At 35.7% G+C, this 22,841-nt stretch overlaps 1 protein-coding gene across 4 annotated transcripts in view; it reads left to right on the forward strand.

Annotated features, from left to right (window-relative positions):
* Positions 1-22,232, forward strand: part of CPSF2 (cleavage and polyadenylation specific factor 2) — an 81,353-nt gene extending 59,121 nt beyond the window's left edge. For 3 of the 4 annotated variants that reach the window (XM_029237698.1, XM_029237697.1, XM_029237699.1), the window contains exons 3-16: positions 637-818; positions 1,893-2,052; positions 2,132-2,237; positions 3,249-3,378; positions 5,316-5,431; positions 6,562-6,749; positions 7,431-7,721; positions 14,370-14,470; positions 14,802-15,002; positions 16,863-17,015; positions 17,781-18,006; positions 19,129-19,428; positions 20,643-20,777; positions 21,179-22,232. In XM_029237698.1, coding sequence (XP_029093531.1) covers positions 670-818; positions 1,893-2,052; positions 2,132-2,237; positions 3,249-3,378; positions 5,316-5,431; positions 6,562-6,749; positions 7,431-7,721; positions 14,370-14,470; positions 14,802-15,002; positions 16,863-17,015; positions 17,781-18,006; positions 19,129-19,428; positions 20,643-20,777; positions 21,179-21,271 — 2,349 coding nt within the window. In that variant the 5' untranslated portion in view covers positions 637-669 and the 3' untranslated portion in view covers positions 21,272-22,232. The remainder of the gene's footprint in view (positions 1-636; positions 819-1,892; positions 2,053-2,131; positions 2,238-3,248; positions 3,379-5,315; positions 5,432-6,561; positions 6,750-7,430; positions 7,722-14,369; positions 14,471-14,801; positions 15,003-16,862; positions 17,016-17,780; positions 18,007-19,128; positions 19,429-20,642; positions 20,778-21,178) is intronic. The other variant, XM_029237700.1, reaches the window with a different exon arrangement.
* Positions 22,233-22,841: the final 609 nt, after the last annotated feature.

The raw sequence follows: 22,841 nt of genomic DNA on the forward strand, positions 1-22,841 counted from the left end.
AGTGCAAGAGTTCTTAACGTTAAACTCCCTGAAAAATACATGAATTTTTACATGTATATGGGCCTTTTCGTCGTTTTTTAAGGACTGGGGGGAGAAGGAAAGGTCCATAGCCCTTTATCAGATTCTCGGGGGTGGGGGGTCCCTTTATTTAAGAACCACTGGTCTACTAGTAGAGAAAGACCCATAAACTAATAACTGTAATGTGGTGTAATTACTGCCATCGCAGAGCAAAATAAAGGAGGAAGAAATTTACCGTGAAGAATAAGTTCACTAATTTAGTATACATTTATTTATTGAGGAACTTTGTAGCCTCCATTCTAGGTAATTTACACATTATTTGAAATCTTCCAACATCCTTTTTATGTATATATTAATACTCATGATTTATAGACTAGGATACATAAGTGAGGAAAAGTTAATTAACTTGCCCAGAACCACATAGGAGTAGATTCAAATACGGGTCTGTCTGATTCCAAAATCTACTACTTTTCATTAAACCACACTGGGGAGCCACAGAAGGACTCTTTGTAAACAGGAGTGTGTAAGATTATGTTTGTACCTTTACGCTTAGCAATGATGGAAATAGGTCTTTAAAATGACTTTTATGTTTAACTATGTTTTTATTTCTATTGAAAGAACCTTTTGGATTGTTGTTATTGGACCGAAAAAATGACATCTATTATCAAATTAACTACCCTTTCTGGGGTCCAGGAAGAGTCTGCTCTTTGCTATCTTCTCCAAGTCGATGAGTTTAGATTTTTATTGGACTGTGGCTGGGATGAGCACTTTTCTATGGATATTATAGATTCCCTGAGGAAGTAAGTTGCTGTTAATATTTCCACACTTTTAGTAAATCAACTTCTCTTTTTTACACTGTTATACCATTTTGATGTTACACAGTATTTGCTTTTTTGCTCTAATTTAGTTGATAGTAAAATATTTAGTTTTACTTATGCTGAAGAGCCAAATACTGACTGTTTTTATTTGTGTAGTTTTGATTGACTCAAGCTGTGTTTATTGAAATTCAGCAAAATATTAAGTTAATTGTTACTTGCTCGATGGAACTCAGTAGAAATTTTTGCACCCTAATTTTAGAAAAAGAGTAAGATTAAGTTTATAAGAATTTGAAGAGAGGAAAAACCTTCCTTGTAAAAGTTCTTCAGTCAGATCACATTAGCTTATTTTCTATTATCTTTTGATGCAATTCCTGTTATCTTTTGATTCAATTTGAGAACTGATACTTAGAATAAAGACCGTGAGATACAAAAGGATACTAATCCATCACAGAAAAATTTAGTTACATTAGCAGTATTGTACTAATTATGGAAGGAACCAGGACTTAAACATTTAAAACACTTAGAACTTGTAGCAAAAAATTTTTTTCTTATTTTTTTGTTGATGAGAACATATTATTCATTGACTAATTGAAGTTTTACTATCATGAATATACTGTCAGTCACCATGCTAAAAAGCTGAGACAAAAATCCATAATAAATATGTGGCCTCTTAACTATCCTTTCCTTAACAATTTCTTAAATTCTAAGCTGAGTTCTTGAACTTAAATTAATAGTATACAGGATAGCCACTTGAAATCAGCTTATGTGTGGTGTCTACTGTTTCCCTTTCTTTTTCCTTTTTTTAAAAAAATGTGTCTAGACACTATATATTTATGTGCAACTTATACCATAGTTTTGATCTCTATGTAGGACAGGGGTAGTAATAATTGAAATTCATAGGTAACATAATTTTAGCTCTTAGTTTTTTTCTTTTACCCCAGCATAGTCTTCGATTCAGAGTACTGAGAGGAATCAGAACTGGCAAATTAATTTTGAGTATCCTGCCTTTACCCTTGGGAACAAGACTGAGAAATAGTCATTTTGATTGTGTTCTAGGCATGTTCACCAGATTGATGCAGTACTGTTGTCTCACCCCGATCCTCTCCATCTTGGCGCCCTACCGTATGCTGTCGGAAAGTTGGGTCTGAACTGTGCTATCTATGCAACCATTCCTGTTTATAAAATGGGGCAGATGTTCATGTATGATCTTTATCAGGTAATTTAAGCAATTAAAAAAAAATTTTAACACTCCTGCAGTGAGCATTTTTAACCTTTTATTTGTGTTGTTCTTTTAGTCCCGACACAATACAGAAGATTTTACACTCTTTACACTAGATGATGTGGATGCAGCCTTTGATAAAATACAGCAGTTAAAATTCTCTCAGATTGTGAATTTGAAAGGTAAAACCTGTTTCCAGTAGCAAATAATTGGACTAATGGTGTTTAAACTACTGAAAAGTACAAGGGGAATTTGTCATAAAAATTATAGGCACTATTGTCTGAAGAATAAAAAATTAGCATTTTTTCATAGGGAACTATGAAATTCCCCAAAGTCATTTGAATTTTAAAATATTCCAGACTATATTCTAACAAAATGTAACAGCTCAAGCCTTTTCACATTTAATTTGGGAAACACTTATTTAGTGTTTACTGTATATAGTGCACAAAGGTAAATGTGGCCAGATTCTCTTCCTAAGAGCTCACAGTTAGGTTGAGGACAGTAGATCAGATGTAGGTTGAGTAGCTCAGATGACTAAATGTAGTGACTGAAGTAAATGAAGTGCTGTGGCAGCACAGAGTAGAACATGCCTGAATTCTAGAATTGAACATTAAAAGAAAATTGTCATTTAATTAGGTCAGGAAGTCATATATTCAGTATACATTTTTCATCTATAGAGAGAATTATATTAAAACATTCTCATAAATTTGAACCCATAAATATGAAAAAATGGCACAAAATGGACTCTGAAGATTAGCCAGGAAGTAACAATGGTCTTAACAGTTTTCCTTGTACTTGTTTTCTATACGATAATTCTTTACCATAATGAGATAAGAATTGTCAATTTAGAGGTTAGCGAAGATGGAAACACTTGATAATTATGTGCACAATAGAAATATTAAAATTTATTAGTTCATGCTAAGTTACTAAATAGTAATGGCAGTCTCTAGCCTTCTATTTATCAGCACAAATATATCTGCAAGAATATATAATAAAATGACAAGAGTGCCTGCATGAAGGTATGGGGTAGCTGGGGGACAGGCGGGTGAGACTTGCATTTCACTGTATGCCTTTTTACTTTTGAATTTTGTATCATTGCATATGTTACCTATTTAAAAATAGCTAAAAATAAGTAACCTTTCTTTAGGGTTGTGAAAAGAAATCTGAGTACTGTCGTTATCTTGTTGACATAGGTAAAGGACATGGCTTGTCTATCACACCTCTACCAGCTGGTCATATGATAGGTGGAACAATATGGAAGATAGTCAAAGATGGAGAAGAAGAAATTGTTTATGCAGTTGACTTCAACCACAAGAGGGAGATGTAGGTATATCAAGACAAAAGCTAATGGAAATGCAATTCGTATTATTTCATTCTTTGGAGGGAAAATTAGAAACAAAGTTATTTTTTTAACTAGAAATCTAGAGCAGTTTAAAAACATCAAACAGTGAATGTTTTCAGAGTTATTTGCCTTGTAAGGGAAAAAGTTTGATATGAGATAAAAGACATTGTTTTGAAATTTACATGCGAATATCCACTTATAAAACAGATTTCTCTCTGGAGATGTTGCAAAGGAGATTAATTTTTGTACAACAAATTATATTTTATATGTTCTTGACCTGCTATTTAGAGGAACTTTGCAGGTGGGGTTTTTTTGTTTTTTCTGTTTTTGATAAAGTCATTAATACCATCTAATATAACTATATTTAAAGTCAGACTCCCTTTAAAAGGGGACACAGTAGTTTAATTTTAAAACTTCATTTTGTACTTATAGCATTTCTATAAAATTGTTTTGGCTTCTTTTGTAATTTCTGTACATCAAGTACATAGCTATTCTATATTAGATTACAGTATCCTCAAGATCTTTTGTATCTTATTAAGAAATATTTAAGACTAATAAGTTGAATTTTAGGCTCTTGTAATCACAGGTTAATGAGGAAAGATGGGTATTTGAGTAAATGGTATTCAAACATTTTGGGAAAAAACTTGGTTTGTGGTTTTTTTTTACCGCATAATGAAATAAATTTCAGTTGGATTAGAATTAAATAGAAAATGAAACAGTATTGGTGAGTCTGATCTCTTGATTTGGAAAAGACTTTGTAAGCAGAGAGGCAGTGGACCAAGTTGCAAAGGAAGACTGCTAGATTTGATTACATACAGGTTTAAAATGTCTGAAACAAACTAAATTAAAGACCTATAAACGAGGGAAAATATTTACATCAAGTTGAGCAAAGACTTATTTATAAGACCAGGTATTAATCAATCAAAAAGATACCAGTTGCAAAATGGACAAAAGTTATAAAGTCAAAAAAGAGACAATTTAAATGATAATGATTTTTTAAATTAAATACTGTTAAAATTGTTTTTAAATGGTAGTATTCTTCTGGGAAATATTTAGTGAGTTGGTCATTCTTTCTGGTTGAACCTTTCTGGAAAAGGGAGAGCTTTCTGAAAAAGGTTAAACCTTTCTGGAAAGCCATTTAGCAATATCATATATTCTAGTAAATACATTTCTAGGAATGTGTCCTAAAGAAACAACTAGAAATGCAATTGAAGCTTTTTGCAAAAGTTTTCTTTGATAGATTATTTATAATGGCAAAAAAAAAAGTAACCTAAATATCAATAAAGGGAAATGACCAAATAAATATTGTGCAAACACAACAGAAAGCTTTTATAATTGTTAAAAATCAGATTTAGAAAATGATTTTAATGTCATGGGAGAAAAGTAGGATATAGAACTGAGTATATAATCATATACATGGGATATCACCTTTGTAAAACACATATACCTATATACGCATAGAAAAATTTATTTGTGTACCTAGAAGATATACCCCAAAATATTATATCGATTATCTTTTTTTTTTTTTGCGGTACACGGGCCTCACACTGTTGTGGCCTCTCCCGTTGCGGAGCACAGGCTCCGGATGCACAGGCTCAGTGGCCATGGCTCACGGGCCTAGCCGCTTCGCGGCATGTGGGATCTTCCTGGACCGGGGCATGAACCCGTGTCCCCTGCATCGGCAGGCGGACTCTCAACCACTGTGCCACCAGGGAAGCCCTCCATTATCTTTTGAGTGATGGTACTCTGGAAGAGCTTAATTTTCCTTTTTTGAATTTACCAGATTTTCTTATCAAGGTGTATACTTTTATAGTTAGAAAAGGAAAAAACCTTATAAAAGAAGTTATTTTTTAGGTAAGAAAAGCTGTTGTTTATTTGAAATGATATAAAGTATTCCTCTTCTTCAACTTCGTTATAGCCACTTAAATGGATGTTCCCTGGAAATGCTAAGCAGACCCTCTCTACTTATCACAGATTCATTTAATGCTACGTATGTGCAGCCGAGGAGAAAACAAAGAGACGAGCAACTTCTGAGTATGTATTGCATACTGTCCTTTGTACAGAGCTATGGAAGTGCATGGTAGTATGAATTACTGTTTATTCTGTTCTGTTTGACATTTTTCTTGTCATATGAGATTGGCTAACTCTAGTATTTTTGAAAAAATATTATGTGACCATATCAATATTTTTACAAAAAGATGCTTTAATTGGTTTGAATTTAACTTCTGTGGGATAGGTATAAAGATTGGTTTCTTCCTGCCATTCAGCACATAGCTAGCTCTCACTGGTATATGTCTAGGGAACATCAAAATATATAAAGATCTCGTATAAATCTACTAGAAAAACATTTACACTCTAAAAGAAAAATGAACAAAGGAGGTAAGTGAGGGTGCAAATAGTCTGCTGATTTTGGTGTTTGGGTGTTTTATGCTCTAATCTAGTAGTCTTGATTCTAAAGAGATGTATCTCGGCCATCCCTGGTTGCTTCTGCTTCGGCTTGAGCCCTATTACCTTACATTCTTTTTTTGTAAGCTGAATGGGAATTCAACAGGGAAAATTGGATTCCACTTTCAACATGTTTGATACCACTGCCTTCATTTTTCTACTTAAAAAGTATGACTTATATACTGTGTTACTCTTAACTTTTAAGACGTTTTCAATTCTTGGTATTTTTTTGTTGTTTGTTTGTTTTTGCTAGAGTTTGATTTGACTATTTCCAAGCAGACTTTCATCTAGAAAGTCTTTTATTGGAAGAGGGAATATTATTTATCTTTTATTCTACAGGCATACATACATACAAAACATGTATATATTAATCTAAACTATAAATGTGTGTGTATAAATTTGGGAATTATGTTTTATAATGAAGTTCATTGAGGTAGGCAGGTAAGACCAGAGTGACCTGGAAACCCAAGGCTGATTGCATTTGCCCTAGTCACCCAATTTTCCCAGTATACTATACAAATGTCATTTTCTATGTATACTGTGGGGGAAAGGGTTGGAAACCACCGATTTATAGTTTTTCAATGGAAAAAAAAATTGAGAGTTAATGGCATTCTTATAAATTATAGTCTTCATAGTAAAAACATGGAGATAAAGTTATCTTTAATTTTATAGCAAAGTATTGTTATGTTCTGTAAGGATTTTACATTCTTGTTTTCTAGCAAATGTCCTGGAAACACTTCGAGGTGATGGAAATGTGTTAATAGCAGTGGACACTGCTGGCAGGGTTTTGGAACTTGCTCAACTCCTTGATCAAATTTGGAGAACTAAAGATGCAGGATTGGGTGTTTACTCATTGGCACTCCTAAATAATGTCAGTTATAATGTGGTGGAGTTTTCTAAGTCCCAGGTTTGTTTTCATGTTATCATTTGTAATAAAGATGTTTGCTACAGAGATTGGGCTTAGGGAAAACAATGTGTTAATTGCCCTTTGGATTTTCTTTTTCTCTTCGTGTTGATGATAATAATGTTGATGATGATGATGATAAAAACTAAAAATCAACCACTTACTGTTCTGTACATTTTGTGTATTATTTTCATTTAATCCTTATATATCCTATGAAGTAGGTTCTGTTTTTGTCCCCATTTTACAGACTGGGCAACTTGGTTCTCTAATGCTTAGTATCACAATCTGTAAAATGACGGCAAAAGTAGAACCTACTTCATAGAATATAATTGTTAGAATCTGTTTTTCTCTTCCTTTTGGATAAGCTCTTTCTCTTGAAGTAGCAATGTCTGGGGTAAGATATTCATTTAGAACTTATATACCGCCTTTTGAATAAGATTTAAGGTGACTTATAACTGAAACATAATGCAAAATTAGATTTCTAGGGATGAATTTCTGGGAAGATCTGATGGGGAATAGAAACAGACAATAAGCTGCTTATTAACATGGTACAAATATAAGCAGCCATTGGTGGAAAAAAGACTTTAAACAAGATGGAATTTGAACTCCTTGACTATTGTAGGATACATTGAGGCTATAATACAGTATTTTCTAATTATTGTCACCTTTCCCCCCCCATATTAGGTAGAATGGATGAGTGATAAATTGATGAGATGTTTTGAAGACAAAAGAAATAATCCATTTCAGTTTCGTCATCTCTCTCTATGTCATGGTCTTTCTGACTTGGCTCGAGTACCTAGCCCTAAAGTGGTACTTGCCAGCCAGCCCGACCTGGAATGTGGATTTTCAAGGGATCTCTTTATTCAGTGGTGCCAGGACCCTAAAAACTCGATCATTCTAACTTACAGAACTACTCCTGGGACTTTAGCACGTTTCCTAATTGATAATCCTTCTGAAAAAATTACAGAAATAGAGGTAAGTGCTTGTATCTGAACTTTATCTTTTTTCTTTTTTGGCCGCACTGTGTGGCGTGTGAAATCTTAGTTCCCTGACCAGGGATTGAACCCATGCCCCTTGCAGTGGAAGCACGGAGCCTTAACCACTGGACTGCCATGGAAGCCCATGAACCTTATCTTAAAATTGTTTGGGGGGTACATTATACAAGATGTTTATAACATTGACCCAAAATAAAACTTGAAGTTGTTTCAGGATTTTTATCTAACAGTAGAGAAGCTTTAATAGCACATATTTCAGAGCTCCTTAATTGGAAACTCTCAGTATTGAACCCTTCCATGGTACCCTCTGGAACCATACCCAGAGAGTATGCATATATGCTGTATTCTTATTTGCTCTTTGAAAAATTCCTTTCACATCCTTCCTGTAATTGAAATCTGGCTATTTCCTAATGATTTCTTTTTCCTGTAGCCTTCTCTTTCATGCTTCGTGTACTTTGGGCGGGGTAGGTATCCTTGTTCTGTGTTGCAGCTTGCAAGCCATTTCTCTTCCCTCTGTAGTTCATGCCGTCAGACTTGAAAATACACTGACCCCTCCTTGTTTCAGACACTGATCTCTTGGTCATTCTCTGTTGTTCATCGGTGACTTTAGACCCTGGTTCACAGTCTTCCAGTCCACTCATACTCAGGACTCTATTCTTGATGACTTTAGCATCCATATGTATGATTTATCCAGTTTTTGGCCCTCTCAGTTCCTTGACACCTTATTTCTTAATGATCTTTTCCTCCACTCCACCTCAGCCATCCCTTCCCATGATCATGCTGTCCACTCCCATGGTCATACCTTTAACCTTGTTATGATCTCCAGATCTCTCCCTCAAGCATCCCACTCTGGTCTCATAGCTGACTTTCTCTAGTACTCTCATGCCAACAATTCTTTGGTCCCATTGGGACTTTCAATTCATGAACCTCACCACTTCTGCTAATCATCATTGTTCCATCTTCTGGCTGTGTTGGGTCTTCATTGCTGCGCACAGGTTTTCTCTAGTTGCGGTGAGCGGGGGCTGCTCTTCGTTGTGGTGCGTGGGCTTCTCATTGTGGTGGCTTCTCTCTTGTGGGGCACAGGCTCTAGGCGCGCGAACTTCAGCAGCTGTGGCGCATGGGCTCAGTAGTTGTGGCTCACGGGCTCTAGAGCGCAGGCTTGGTAGTTGTGGCGCATGGGCATAGTTGCTCTGCGGCATGTGGGATCCTCCCAGACCAGGGCTCAAACCCGTGTCCCCTGCATTGGCAGGCGGACTCCCAGCCACTGCGCCACCAGGGAAGCCCCATATGTCTAGGGTTCTTTGCCCTCTCACCTTGTTAGGGGTATTTCTTCTGTAGTTATTCTTTTTCTCTCCATTATCTATCACCTTTTCCCTCTACTTGGTGACATCCAAAGTAATTTTTACTATTCCTCCTCTACTCCCAAACTTGTTCTTCTCTGAGTCTTCCTCATGTCATGGACTAGCAGTGCTTTCCACATATTTATTCAAGCCCCAAATACAGAAATTTTAAAAATGTTCATTGAAGTGTAATATATACTGAAAAGTTTGCATATTGTAAGTGTACAGCGTGATGAATTTTCACAAATTGAACACACCTGTCTAGCTTATACCCAGATCAAGAAACAGACTATTACCAGTACCCCAGATACCCCCTTTCTGATCCTCCCTATCCTTCCAAGGGTAACCACTATCCAGGCTTCTAATGCACAGATTATTAAAATTTATTTTCAGTTCCTTACTTTTCTCTCACTACCCATATCTAATCCAGGAGCAAGTCCTATTGACTCAACCTCCAGATATATCCTAAATCTGTCTACTTTTCTCCATCTCCACTCCCAATCATCCTAGCCCATGGTAGTGGTGTTGCCTGGACTGTGCAGTGGTTTTCTAATTGGTTTCACTGTTTTTACTTTTATACTCCCTTAATCCTTTCTTCTCATAGCGGCCAAAGACATATCTTTCCCTTTCACTCTGTCTCAGTCTCTCATTTTATTGTGGTAAAGCCACATAACATTAAATTTACCATCTGAACCATTTTTAAGGGTCCAGCACAGCAGTGTTAACTATATGAACATTGGTGTACAATAGATCTCTAGAACTTTTCATCTTGCAAAAAGTTCTGTGCCCATTGAACAACTCCCAAAGGCATCTTTTAAAAATTCATCATTTCATGTCATTCCCTTGCTTAAACCCTCAGGTGGCTTCCTTCTACTCTTTGAATAAAATTCACACTCCTTACCTGGGCTTTCAAGATCCCACTGATCTGATCTCCACCCACTTTTCTGACCATATGTCATTCCATTGTCTTTATGCTCAACACTGCTTCACTGCATCAGGGTCTCCTGCCTCTGATGTTCTTCCCAGCTTTGCACTTGGTCACTCCTTGTCATTCAAGTCTCAGTTTAAAGGTCACCTCCTCAGGTAGGGCTTCTCTGACCACCAGCCTACTACTCAGTTAGTTGCCAACCCATCACATTACTTTATTTTTCCTAGCTCCCATTACTATCTGATATTTTCCTTTGTTTGTTGTCTTCCTTTTCCTACTACCAACTAGAATACAAGTTCCATGAGAAAGGGATCTTGTTTTTTTGTATCCCTAGCACCCAGAACAGTGCTTGGTACATTGAAGGTCCTCAATAAATGTGTTGGTTGAATTCATGAATGACCAAATAGGTGAATAGGCAATAAACCAGATTTCTTATCATGTTAGATAAGAGTTTACTATGTATGGTATTTTTTCATCTACATTTATCATTCTCTAGAGTCAAATCTTACTGATTTAAGAAGAGCAAAAACAGTAAATGAATAAGGATTAATGAATTGGAGTACATTTGATTAGGAAAAAGGAATAACTTGGAGGTAATACAGTGAAGGACTAGGGAGAAAAACATCTTAGGGTTGACTATTCTAGAAATGTGTTTTTGAATATAGTCATTAACTTTAGATACCTTAAGTGAAAAATAAGATGGAGAGTGAAATTTATTATAGCAACAGGCATAAAGTAAATCATGAGGTCAGTGTTCTGTCAGAGTTTATTTGTGGTTAAGATAGAGATCTATGTAGATGGCTGAGAGTGTGTACTACAGGAAAATAATGACTCTTCTAAACTGAACTTATTTCCAAGTAAGCAAATGTGGGTGCCAGGTGTAACGTGTAAATCACTCTTTCATCCTATATAGTAGAAACACTTGATTTTGGTTTAATTTTTTTTGTTGCTTTTTATTTTAACATAATTTCAATGTTAACAGAAAAGTTATAAAAAATAGTATACCCAGATTTCCCAGTTGTCAACATTTTACTGGATTTGCCTTATGACTTCTTTTTATACATATAGACACAATATTAGATATTTTTTTGAAAGTAAGCTGGAGGTATTCCATCATTACCTCTAAACACAGCAGTGTGTATTACCTAGAAACAAGGACTCTCCTGCAAAACTGTTGTATAATACATCCATTGAAATAAGGAAATAAGCACCGATATGATACTACCATTTCATCCACTGACTCCACTTGACTTTTGGTGAATGCTCCAACAATGTCCTTTATAATTATCCTTTCCTTTTTTTTTTTTTTTTTTTTTTTTGCAGTACGCGGGCCTCTCACTGTTGTGGCCTCTCCCGTTGCGGAGCACAGGCTCCGGACGCGCAGGCTCAGCGGCCATGGCTCACGGGCCCAGCCGCTCCGCGGCATGTGGCGGATCTTCCCAGACCGGGCCACGAACCCGTGTCCCCTGCATCGGCAGGCGGACTCTCAAGCACTGCGCCACCAGGGGAAGCCCAACCCTTTCCTTTTTTGTTCGGAATCCCATCCAGGATTACACATTGCATTTAGTTGTCATGACTTGACATTTTTGAAGCATATATGTTCTAGATTTCTTTTTCTTTTTACATACAAATATCTATATGATTTTTTTTTAAAAGAAATGGGGCCAAATTATCCACATATTTTTGAACAGTGAAAGTAGATACAGATTTACTGTATTTAATACTTGGTATTAATAAATTTTCAAATGGTTTTGAATAAGTGAATGAATTCTTTTTAATAATTCTTTAATAATACATTATGTATACGTACTTTGATTATTTAATCCAGTGGTTCCCAAAAGTATGGTGTAAGGACCCCTGGGGACTACCTGAGATGCTTTCATGGAGTCCACAGACTGTTTTTCATGATAATATTAAGATGTTATTTGCCTTTAACTGTGTCTACATTTATATTGACGAGTGAAAGCAATGGTGGGTAAAGTGCTGGTGCCTTAGCATAAATCAGGGCAGTGGCACCTGTATTAATCTGTACAAACTGTATTAATCACTGCATTTTTCATTACCACACACTTGTAGTTCAAAAAAGTCAGTTTCACTTAAGAATGTCCTTGATGAAGCAGTAAAAGTTACTAACTTAATTAAATCCTTCTAGTAAAAAGGTTTTTTTTAATAATCTGAGTGCCAAGATGTGAAATATACAAAAGCACTTGTGTTGCATACTGAAATATGATGTTTGTCCTGAAGAAAACCACTTGTGTAATTGTTTGAGTTGTTGAGTTAAACTAGCCACTTTTTTTTCCCTGAAACACTGGTTTTACTTGAAGTAATGACATAGTTATTCAGACTTGGCTATTTGGCAAATATTTTCCCAAAAATAAATAATTGAGCTTGTGGATCTAAGGAAAACAATTGACAGCATTTCTTGCCTCAATCTGATAAAATTGAAACTTTCAAGTGAAAATTAGAATTTTGGAAAACTTACGCCCGTCACTGTGAGACTGACAACTTAAAAGAATTTTCTGATGAGATTGGTGGTGATATTTGCAAGTGTGATTTTTAAAAATATTGTCAATATTTGTAAGATCTGTGTAACTTAGTGAACTAGTATTTTCCAAATAACTACTGCATGAAGTTGCAAAATAATGTACAAATAAAAGATCCAGTCAAAGTGTAAGATAAATCAGTAAATTTTAGTAACAGAGTATAAAAGTTATCGGCATGGTTACAGATTCCACATTACAACTAACCTTTAAGAAACTACCACTTTCTGAGTTTTAATGTAATATCAAAGAAGAATATTCATGAAAAGGCTATTTAAAAATTTTTTCCAACTATTCATCTGTGTAAGGCTGGATTTTCTTCATATACTTTAACCAAAACAATATATTGCAAGAGATTGAATGCAGAAGCAGATGTGAGAATCCAGCTGTCTTCTATTGAGCTAGATATTAAAGAGACTTGGCAGAAATGTAAAATAATGCCATACATCTTACTAATTTTTTTGCTTTGGAAACTATAATTATCTTTTGTAAAAAATGATGTTAATGTTAACATGTAATGAATGGTTTTATTACTTTTTAATGGACAGATAAATATTTTTTAAATCTCTCAGTTTTAATTTCTGATATGGTAAGTATTAATAAATATAACCCACAAAACCCAAAAATTATTTGAGGTTCTCAGAATTTTTTTTTTTTTGGCTGTGTTGGGTCTTCATTTCTGTGCAAGGGCTTTCTGTAGTTGCGGCAAGCGGGGGCCACTCTTCATGGGGGTGCATGCCTCTCACTATCGCGGCCTCTCTTGTTGCGGAGCACAGACTCCAGACGCGCAGGCTCGGTAGTTGTGGCTCACGGGCCTAGTTGCTCCGCGGCATGTGGGATCTTCCCAGACCAGGGCTCGAACCCGTGTTCCCTGCATTGGCAGGCAGATTCTCAACCACTGCACCACCAGGGAAGCCCTCAGTAATTTTTAAGAGTCTAAAAGAGATCAAAAAGTTTGGGAACTACTGATTTAATCATTCCATGTTGATGGATTTTAAAGTTATGTCCAGTTTTTTACTATTACAAGCATTGCTGCCATGTACTTTTTTTCTTCATGTTTGTGTGATCATTTCAGTAGGATAAATTCCTAGAAGTAGAAATGCTGTGTTAAACGACAAGCACATTTTTTGTTTTAGATGTTGACAAACTGCCTTCTAACATAGTTGCACTAATTTTCCCAGAGCAGATGAAAGTACCCTTTCCCCATTAGTAATTAGCATTGCCAATTTCATAAATTAAAAGATGGTATTACATTTAAATTTTTTTCAAAAATCATTAGTAAAGTTATATACCTTTTTTTGGCTATTATTTTTCTTATTTTATAAATTGCTTGTATATCACTTTGTCCTTTTTTGATCTTTTTCTTAACCGATTTGGAAGCGCTCTTAGGACAGAGTAGCTTCTGATAGTCAAATAGTGCTGCAAATAATTTTCTCAGTTTCTTTAAATTTCATGAGATTTAAAATGTCAGAATATTTTTTTCCCTGTCACCATATTTATTCACGTTTTCTTTTGGGCTTTATGTCATGTGTAGGTCTCACCTACACCAAATTATAAAAATACTTCTCTGTATTTTCTTTGCCTGATTGGTGATTTTTAGCCAGTTTGATTTAAATTAAACCCATCCTGGAAATGTGACAGCTCAATTTTAGTCCTAATCTAAATAGGATCTGTAATTGCACATAATGGAAACTTAAATAATTTCAGAGGAAAATTTAGTTTAAAGATGATGAATCAATTTAGAGATGTGATGTATCTCACACCCCACTGCCTTAACCCCCTAATATTGATATTTCCTTTCATCTGCTATTTTTCTGTAGTTGAGGAAACGTGTGAAACTTGAAGGGAAAGAACTTGAAGAATACTTGGAAAAAGAGAAACTAAAGAAAGAAGCTGCTAAAAAACTTGAACAGTCAAAAGAGTAAGTTGTTTCCAGACAGATTAGAAGTTTATATAAGTAATTTGATAACTTATTTCTGGACAAAAACGTTTAATTGAAAATATTTAAATTTTCTTTTGACTTTATTACTTTTATTACATCTTTCCAGTGGTGCTAGAATACTAAATCCTTTCAGTGCTAATGTTAATTTACTAACTGGCTGTTAATGCTCTATGTCACAAAATATCAATCCAGTAATATTATCATTATCATTGAATTAATAGTGAATGTTAATTCATTAATAATTTTATAAATATTAATTAAAAGTCTTTTGGGGACTTTATGACCTTTACCTTTTCCCAAACTCCCTTAGGGCAGACATAGATTCCAGTGATGAGAGTGACGTTGAGGAAGATGTTGACCAGCCATCAGCTCATAAGACTAAGCATGACCTGATGATGAAAGGTGAAGGTAGTCGTAAAGGAAGTTTCTTCAAACAGGCTAAAAAGTCTTATCCTATGTTTCCTGCCCCAGAAGAAAGAATTAAATGGGATGAATATGGAGAAATTATCAAGTATGTGAGCAAAACAAGTTTTTCTTTCTTACAGATTGGAGGTAGTAACTGTATTGTCATTTTAGCTCAAAGAATTTGGTCTTTCTGGTCATCATGTACTTAGTTTCTGAGTATCTCAGCTTGTAGTTTGAAATATAAAAATAGAAAGGTCGAGGAACATATAAGAGAGTTAATAATAAAGGAAAACTGGTAGTTTTATTACTTAGGTATGTGAAATGTTTAAAATGATGATCAGGACTCTTTCATGCCCTCCCCACTTAAAAAGAGGTAAGGGATGTGCATTGGAGAAAAACATATGATAGGAAGAACTTTTGATGGCTAAGGTTATGTTAAGTTTGGGAAATGGTTTATGTCTCAAGTAGTGCTGCACACATGTGTTAGTTACAAGAGGAATAGGAGATAGTGTGAGTGGAACCATAGAAAATCTACCAAATCTATACCCACTATTAGAAAAACAACTGAAATCACACATTCTAATCACAGATTTGAAAACACTACTATCCTGAATAAAGATCAGTAAATGTCAACTGCCTTTTAGCATAATGCACGCTGTCTTTCACAATTTGGTTTCTCCCTACTTTTCTATTATATTTCTCTATATTTCTCTTACAGCAGTGTGTGTTCTCCACTCTGGTGGTTCCAGTCTTCTCTCAGTTTCCCCCTGCTCAGCTTTTTCATGTCATGCCTTTACCCATGTTCTTCCTTCAGCCTGGTTCCACCTTCCCATCCCAAGCTTTCAGGCTGCTGAATCTGGCCTCACAAACCACTGGAAAACTTTCCTGTCTCTCCCTTGCCACCGCAACACAGTTAGTTCCCTCTCTTTTACTTTCTTTGTAAATATCTTGAGCCTATGGTCTTAGGTCATCCTTGAATTTAATTAGGAAAATTCTACTGTTTACTTGGCCCTCTAAAATAGTAGGGAGAAAAACTAACAATCTAAACAGTATTGGTGAGTTTGCTTACCATTTCACTTAATTAATGGCCAATCTGTTTATCATATGGACAGTGCTCTTTAGCTTCAATTTTCTTATCTGAAAAATGGGGGTAAGAATACAACAAGGTTATGCTTTTGAAGGCGCTTAGCACAGAACCTGACTCATAGTAAATGCACTTTAAGTGGTTGCTACTACGGTTGTTATGTGGATTACAGTTCGAGATGTTGGGCTCCTGCAGCAATCTAGATGTTGGGCGACAGAGGCCTGGATTCTCAGGAGTGTGAGGGGATTTGGGGGTAGGGCATGATAAATATAGAGATTAGAGAGAACATTAAAAAAAGTTTGCTTTTTAATTTTAATGTACAACTCTCTCTGGTATTGGAAAATAGTTGTGCTAGTAGTTTGTTGAAATAAAGATGAAGGCTTTTGAGGGAGCTAATGGTTTTGTATCTCAGGTTTCTCTGTAATGTGCAAAAATGGAGAGTCATCTGCTTTCATCGGGCAGGGAAGGAATAATGTGGGTGTCTTAAGGAAACCAAAGGAGATCTGAGATTTATAAGGACTGGAAATTGACAAGAGAAACCACAGAAATTGAGAAAAAGAATTACTGAAACAAATGCAGGGCCAGGTTGCAAGAATACTTATGATAGCCACTAAGGTCTTCTAATGACGTGTGTAGGTAGGGCCTTTTCACTCACCCACATGGTGTGTTTTAAAGTGTACTCCTTGATGGTCATGAAGAACGTAATATATGCAATCATCTGATAATTGATATTGTGAAGTTGCGCTGACTTCGGATCAAATGTGTATTTGAATCTTGATATATGTGAGGAATCTAAAAATTATGCCATCTACTAATTAGTTGTATGTATTAAATAATATTGGCTTGCTTGTTACTGCTTCTAATTAGAGACTTTTTATTTAGACCAGAGGATTTCTTAGTGCCAGAACTTCAAGCTACTGAAGAAGAAAAAAGCAAATTAGAGTCTGGCCTGACAAATGGAGATGAACCCATGGATCAGGATTTATCTGATGTTCCTACTAAGTGTATTTCTACAACAGAATCTATAGAAATAAAGTAAGTGCTCTTGTTGCATTTGGAGCATAGATTAGGAGGTAAAATTTCAAGCGCTTGAGTCACATAATTTACATTGTTTCAAAAGTGAGATTTCTGAATATCCTCTAGTAAGTTTGTGCTTTTAAAATGTAATTTTTTTCTTCTTGTGAAGTATGGTGTTCTTTTTTCCCTTCATTAATGATATTTGAATGCCAAAATGAATTGGTGGTGAGGAGGGGGTTAAACTTTAAATTGTACATGTATGTGAAAAAACATTCTTTCTGGTCTTTCTAGTAAGTCTAGTAGCAGGTGAGCTTGTATAATTCCAAGTTTAATTTTTCTAAACGCTTGTTTAATAAAATAAACTCCTTGACGCAAACATCTCTGCGAGTGCATTAACATCTTAAAAATACCACTATGTCTTAAAAATACCACTATGTCTTAAAAATAACCACTGTGCCTTAAAAATAACCACTGTGCCTTAAAAAATTGTGAACCTTTTTTTCTCTATTTAGTGCAGTTAACACCAGTAAATGATCATTTTGGAATATATTTTTTAAAGTTATCAGAGAGCAAAGTGGCTTTTTGTCTAGTGGTATCATCTAGTATACATTCTTGGGTATGGCTAAGAGCTCAATAATACATATTAACAATATAACACATGTATTCCTCAAATCCTCATTCTACATATTGATACATTTCTTTCCTGATGATAAAAGCCATTAAAAACCTAATTTTAGAATTAACTTACCAGAAAAGTAAGCTTGAATAATCATGTAATTACAGAGCCAGGGTTACTTACATAGACTATGAAGGACGCTCTGATGGGGATTCCATTAAAAAAATCATCAATCAAATGAAACCACGACAGTTGATCATTGTCCATGGACCACCAGAGGCCAGTCAGGATCTTGCAGAGTGCTGCCGTGGGTTTGGTGGGAAAGATATTAAAGTGTACATGCCAAAGCTACATGAAACAGTCGATGCCACTAGTGAAACTCATATCTACCAGGTGAGTGTGCTGGCATTTGAGCCACATAGAAGTAAGTACTTTTCGTTGCAGATTAGGACAGATAGATTAGGAATACAGTGGTGAGCGAAACAAATGTGGTCCTTTGTCCTAGCAGATTTTATAGTCTGTGGGGCTTGTACCAAGGAAATAGCATTTATCATACTGTTATACCTCTGATGGAGGAAGTACAGGATGCTATGAGAACATAAAGAGGGAGATTCCAACCCAAATTTGGGAGGTTTAGAAACAGTTTCCCAGAGGAAGGGATAACTAGGCTGAATCCCGACGGCTATTTAGATTGGTTATCAGGGTGGTATATAGAGTGGTAAAGAGAGGGAGAAAAAGTGTTCCAGGCAGAGGGAACAACATTTGTGAAAGTATAGAGGTGAGGGGAATGGGGAGTGTTTAGGAATTCAAAAGTTTTCTAAAAATTCACAGATGTTAAGGTTCTATTCCTAATTGAAAAAAATGGAGACAGGTATAGAAAGCAGGAATGGCACAGAGGAAGGCTTGATTAACTCATATCTGGTAGTGGGAGATGGTATCAGGTAAGGCAAGAGTGGTGTCTATATTTGTTTGGAAAAAATGGATTGGAATTCACCAGGCAGCAGCGTCATTCTGGGCAGAACAAGAGGAAGCAGCGTTCCAGCAATATGGAGGTGTGAAACTGTGTGGTATATTGAGGAAACCCTAGGCCATTCAGTACTTCTGAAGTAGCATCAGGTCCTAGGGGATGAGACTGATCAGTGGTTCTCCACCCAGGCTACACATCTGGAGAGCTTTGGGGGAGTCAAGGGGCTCAATGTTCTGGCCTTAGTCTCACCAGTTATATTAGAATCACTGGAGGTGGGACCCTGGCATTAATGTTAAAAAAAAAAAAAAAAAATTCCCGTGTGGTCCCAATGTACAGCCAAGGTTAAGAACCTTAAGAAAGTAGACAGGGGCCCTATGATTTTACAGGCCATTAGGTCATTACCAGTTACAGTGAAGATCAGATGAATGAAAGATTTTCAAATTTTAATACACAGTACTAGAGTTCGAAAATAATAATAGATCATATTTAATTGTTAAGTTATACTCTTTGGGCATTCTTTCTCTCCCTCCCCTTTGCATCATATCTAGGTGAGATTAAAAGATTCGCTTGTCAGCTCCCTTCAGTTTTGTAAGGCAAAAGATGCTGAATTAGCTTGGATAGATGGTGTCTTAGACATGAGAGTTTCCAAAGTGGACACAGGAGTTATTTTAGAAGAAGGAGAACTAAAGGATGACGGAGAAGACTCAGAAATGCAAGTGGACGCTCCTTCAGATTCTAGCGTTATAGCACAGCAGAAGGCCATGAAAAGTCTGTTTGGAGACGATGAGAAAGAAACAGGTGAAGAAAGTGAGATCATTCCTACTTTGGAACCCTTACCACCTCATGAGGTAAAAAGCTTGTGCTGCTTCTCTCTCTCCTTTAATTTGTCATCCTTTGAATGTTTTTTTAAATGTTTTTAACCATTTAAAATATGTCATATATAGGCTCATTTTGGAGTTTAAAAAAATTAAGATGTGTCTCAGTGTGCGTGCATGTGTCCTCTATGGCTAGAGAATGATAACGATAGTAAGGAAACCTTTAGCAGATCTTCTTATAAGATACATAATTGTTTCATGATTTGTTTTTCAGTATGGATTTTTAAATATTAAGTTTGATGATTGTGAGGGTCATCTACCTGCTTCCAGTCAGGAGATTTATAATTTTCTAAGAATGTTATACTCTTGTACTCCATTTTTGTGTGTTATTGATTCAACTTAACCACTTTTGGTTTTGATACAGTTAGAAATCATTTATTTCCTATAGGTATAGTTTTAGTCTAGTATTTTATTTACGTGTTCTCAAGAGATAGCTAGTTAACTGGCAGAGCTTCCAGGTAATTAACTTACAGCAATATTAAAACTATATTATGAGAGTCTGACACGACTGTCAAGTGATGTCTTTGGCCCTTCTATGCAATAAAGAATGGAGAGACGGCCTCTGTCATTGGATTCCCTTCAAGTACAACAAAATTGTGGGGAGGAATTAGGAACTTTCTTCTCTCTGTGCTAAAGCCGGCACTCGTCAAAGCAACTTCAGAGCACATGTCCTCTATGGCTAGAGAATATATTCAAAGCAGCGGCATTAGGTTGAACCGCTTGCCTTTCTGATTCTAAAACCCACGCATTCACTGTGAGGGAGGAAGGAAAGTGGAAGTGGGATCAGGGGAGAATTATCCTCTGAACTGTATACAAAGGACTGGGATCTGGAAAATGAATTTTTTTGTTCAGTTCTGCCTACTCGCACTCTAGTTGACCCCCTTAGGCAAGTGGGGGAGTGAAGAGCATAACATTATCAAACGGCGTTCTGTTATTGTGAGGCACGACTAATAAAATTGATTGTGAAACATTCAGAAAATGTGAAGGGCTTTGTAATGTAAAATAATGAGGTAAAATTCAGACTAACAACTTGGAATGTGATTTATAGTCTTGAAATGATCTGTCAAAGGAATTCAGGGGATAATAGGAAATATCTTAGAGATCATGTGTTATTTCACTTTATTCGGTACAACTGTGTGTCTGGTGTTTTATTTGAAGTTCTTCTTTCCCCTTTAACCTTATCTAAGGTTCCTGGACATCAGTCAGTTTTTATGAATGAACCAAGACTGTCGGACTTCAAACAAGTTCTTTTAAGGGAGGGGATCCAAGCTGAGTTCGTAGGAGGTGTACTCGTTTGCAACAATCAAGTAGCAGTCCGTAGAGTAAGTGTGTTTTTAAGAAGGGCTGAATTGAACAGATGCTCCTGATGTTTAGTTATTTTGAATTCTGTAATTCTTGATTGAATTAATTTTACAAACTGGAGATCAGTAATTTATAGTGAAGACATCACATTTATAGTGATGACCTTGACGGCTTTTAAAAGTGACTCTCAAAGACGTGATATATAATTTTATTGTAAATTTTTATTATTTGAATCCTGTGACATTTATGTGTCTATGTAAAATTCATGACTTGAATATTATATCCATATTCTGTGAATCAGAGCAGTCCATTTCCTAGTCAGTCATAGAGCAATCTAGTTAATATATTTTGGTTATTATGTCTGCATGTTAATGGATAGAAAGTCTGCTAAATAACTTATTTTTTTTTACTTGGTTTCTAGACGGAAACTGGACGCATTGGATTAGAAGGCTGCCTTTGTCAAGATTTTTATAGGATAAGAGACCTTTTATATGAACAGTATGCCATTGTGTAAAGGACATGATGTCAAGAAGTATCTGTTTGACCTTTCTAAGAAAAAAGGATTCTTACTCTAAGCTTTTGCATTTTCGTTTTGTAACATACAAAAAGAATCTGCCAGAAAAACTTAACATGCATTAGATTTTTAAAAATGTAAATAGAAACCATATTGCTAATGCTGAAATGAGCATGCTACCTTTTGGCTTTCAGAGTGAGAGATCCTTACAAGTGTGCAGGCCCTGGAGTTGAAGGTGATTGGCTTCCTTTAGAGACCCCTTATTCTAGAAGGGCTTGTTACTTGAATAAAACAATGCAACTTAGCAAACCAGTTCATGGCCTTAGAGAAACATGTTTGCATGAATTCTTGCAAACTGTTTCTTACATTTTCTGGAATGAAAAATGAGAATTTATCTTAAATAGTTGCACTATAAGAAAACCCTGATGAAACAGTTTTTTGAGCCTATGTATTTAAAAAACGAAAAAAACAGAGTGTGTGCTGTAATTCTTTTGCATTCCTGTATGCAGTTTTCTTCACAGGGAGCTTATCTGCTCCATGCCTACGTTTCCCAGTACTTCACTCTACTGTGAGATGGTACACATTTGACTCAGAAACCAGTTTTTATTTCTCCCATTTCCTTTTTTGTCAAGACTTTGTTGTTGTTGTTGTTCAGCTTGAATTATAACACCATCATTTGAATATGCATAATTCAGAAAAACTCCCTGACGTGCTCTAGTCTTAAAGGTCCTGCATGCATTTTAAACACATCTTAAGTATCAGCTAGGTTACTGTACTGGAGACTGTTTTGTTTTTTGCTTTTAGGGAAACAAATGTTGAACCTCATATTTTTATAAGGTAACAGTATAATTAAAAGGTGTAAAGGTCTTCATCTCTTAGGCTTGCTTTCTCCTAAGGTTGCCCAAGCAGTGGTTGGATTTTATACACATTACTACAGAAATAATACTGAAGTTGAATAAGGCCATCCATTCTATGTTCATCTCTTTCTTGGGGCTAGCAGCCCTGATACAGTATAAACCACTTGTGTTTAAGAGTAAAAACAGTATATGCAGTTCTCATTGACTTAAAAATGAAAGTCATGTCACCCTATTGTAATCTGTGGGTGCTTTTTTAGAATGTAGCTTAATCATGACAGACCTTGATGTTTATTTCTTATTTAAACCCTACTCTTTACACTTAAGCATTTTTAGAAGGGTCAGATTTCTTGTTTAACTTATATGGAACTATGTATAATACAACCCAGTGATATCAGACAAGAATTAATATTTCACTCTATTTCAAATGCTTAGAAAGCTCTTATTGTGAGTTAAATTGCTAATGCAAAGTTTCCAGCCTTCTGGTACTGAAAACCAGACACACAAAACAAGTTACAGACGATGAAGATAAAGAGTATGTTTTCTTTGCAGAGCTTTGAAAAAAAAATCACTTAAACTCTTACTACTGAATAGAGTAAGCCTAGAATCCTATTTATATTCCAGGGGAAAGAAAGTCTGCATTTGTTTCATGGCTTAAAGCATCTGGTTATACATATTACATTGCAATAGTGATATTGAAAAATTGTCTCTTGCCT

Source organism: Monodon monoceros, unplaced genomic scaffold, assembly GCF_005190385.1.
Source record: "Monodon monoceros isolate NGI ecotype Baffin Bay Population unplaced genomic scaffold, NGI_Narwhal_1 Super_Scaffold_21, whole genome shotgun sequence".
Lineage (NCBI taxonomy): Eukaryota > Metazoa > Chordata > Mammalia > Artiodactyla > Monodontidae > Monodon > Monodon monoceros.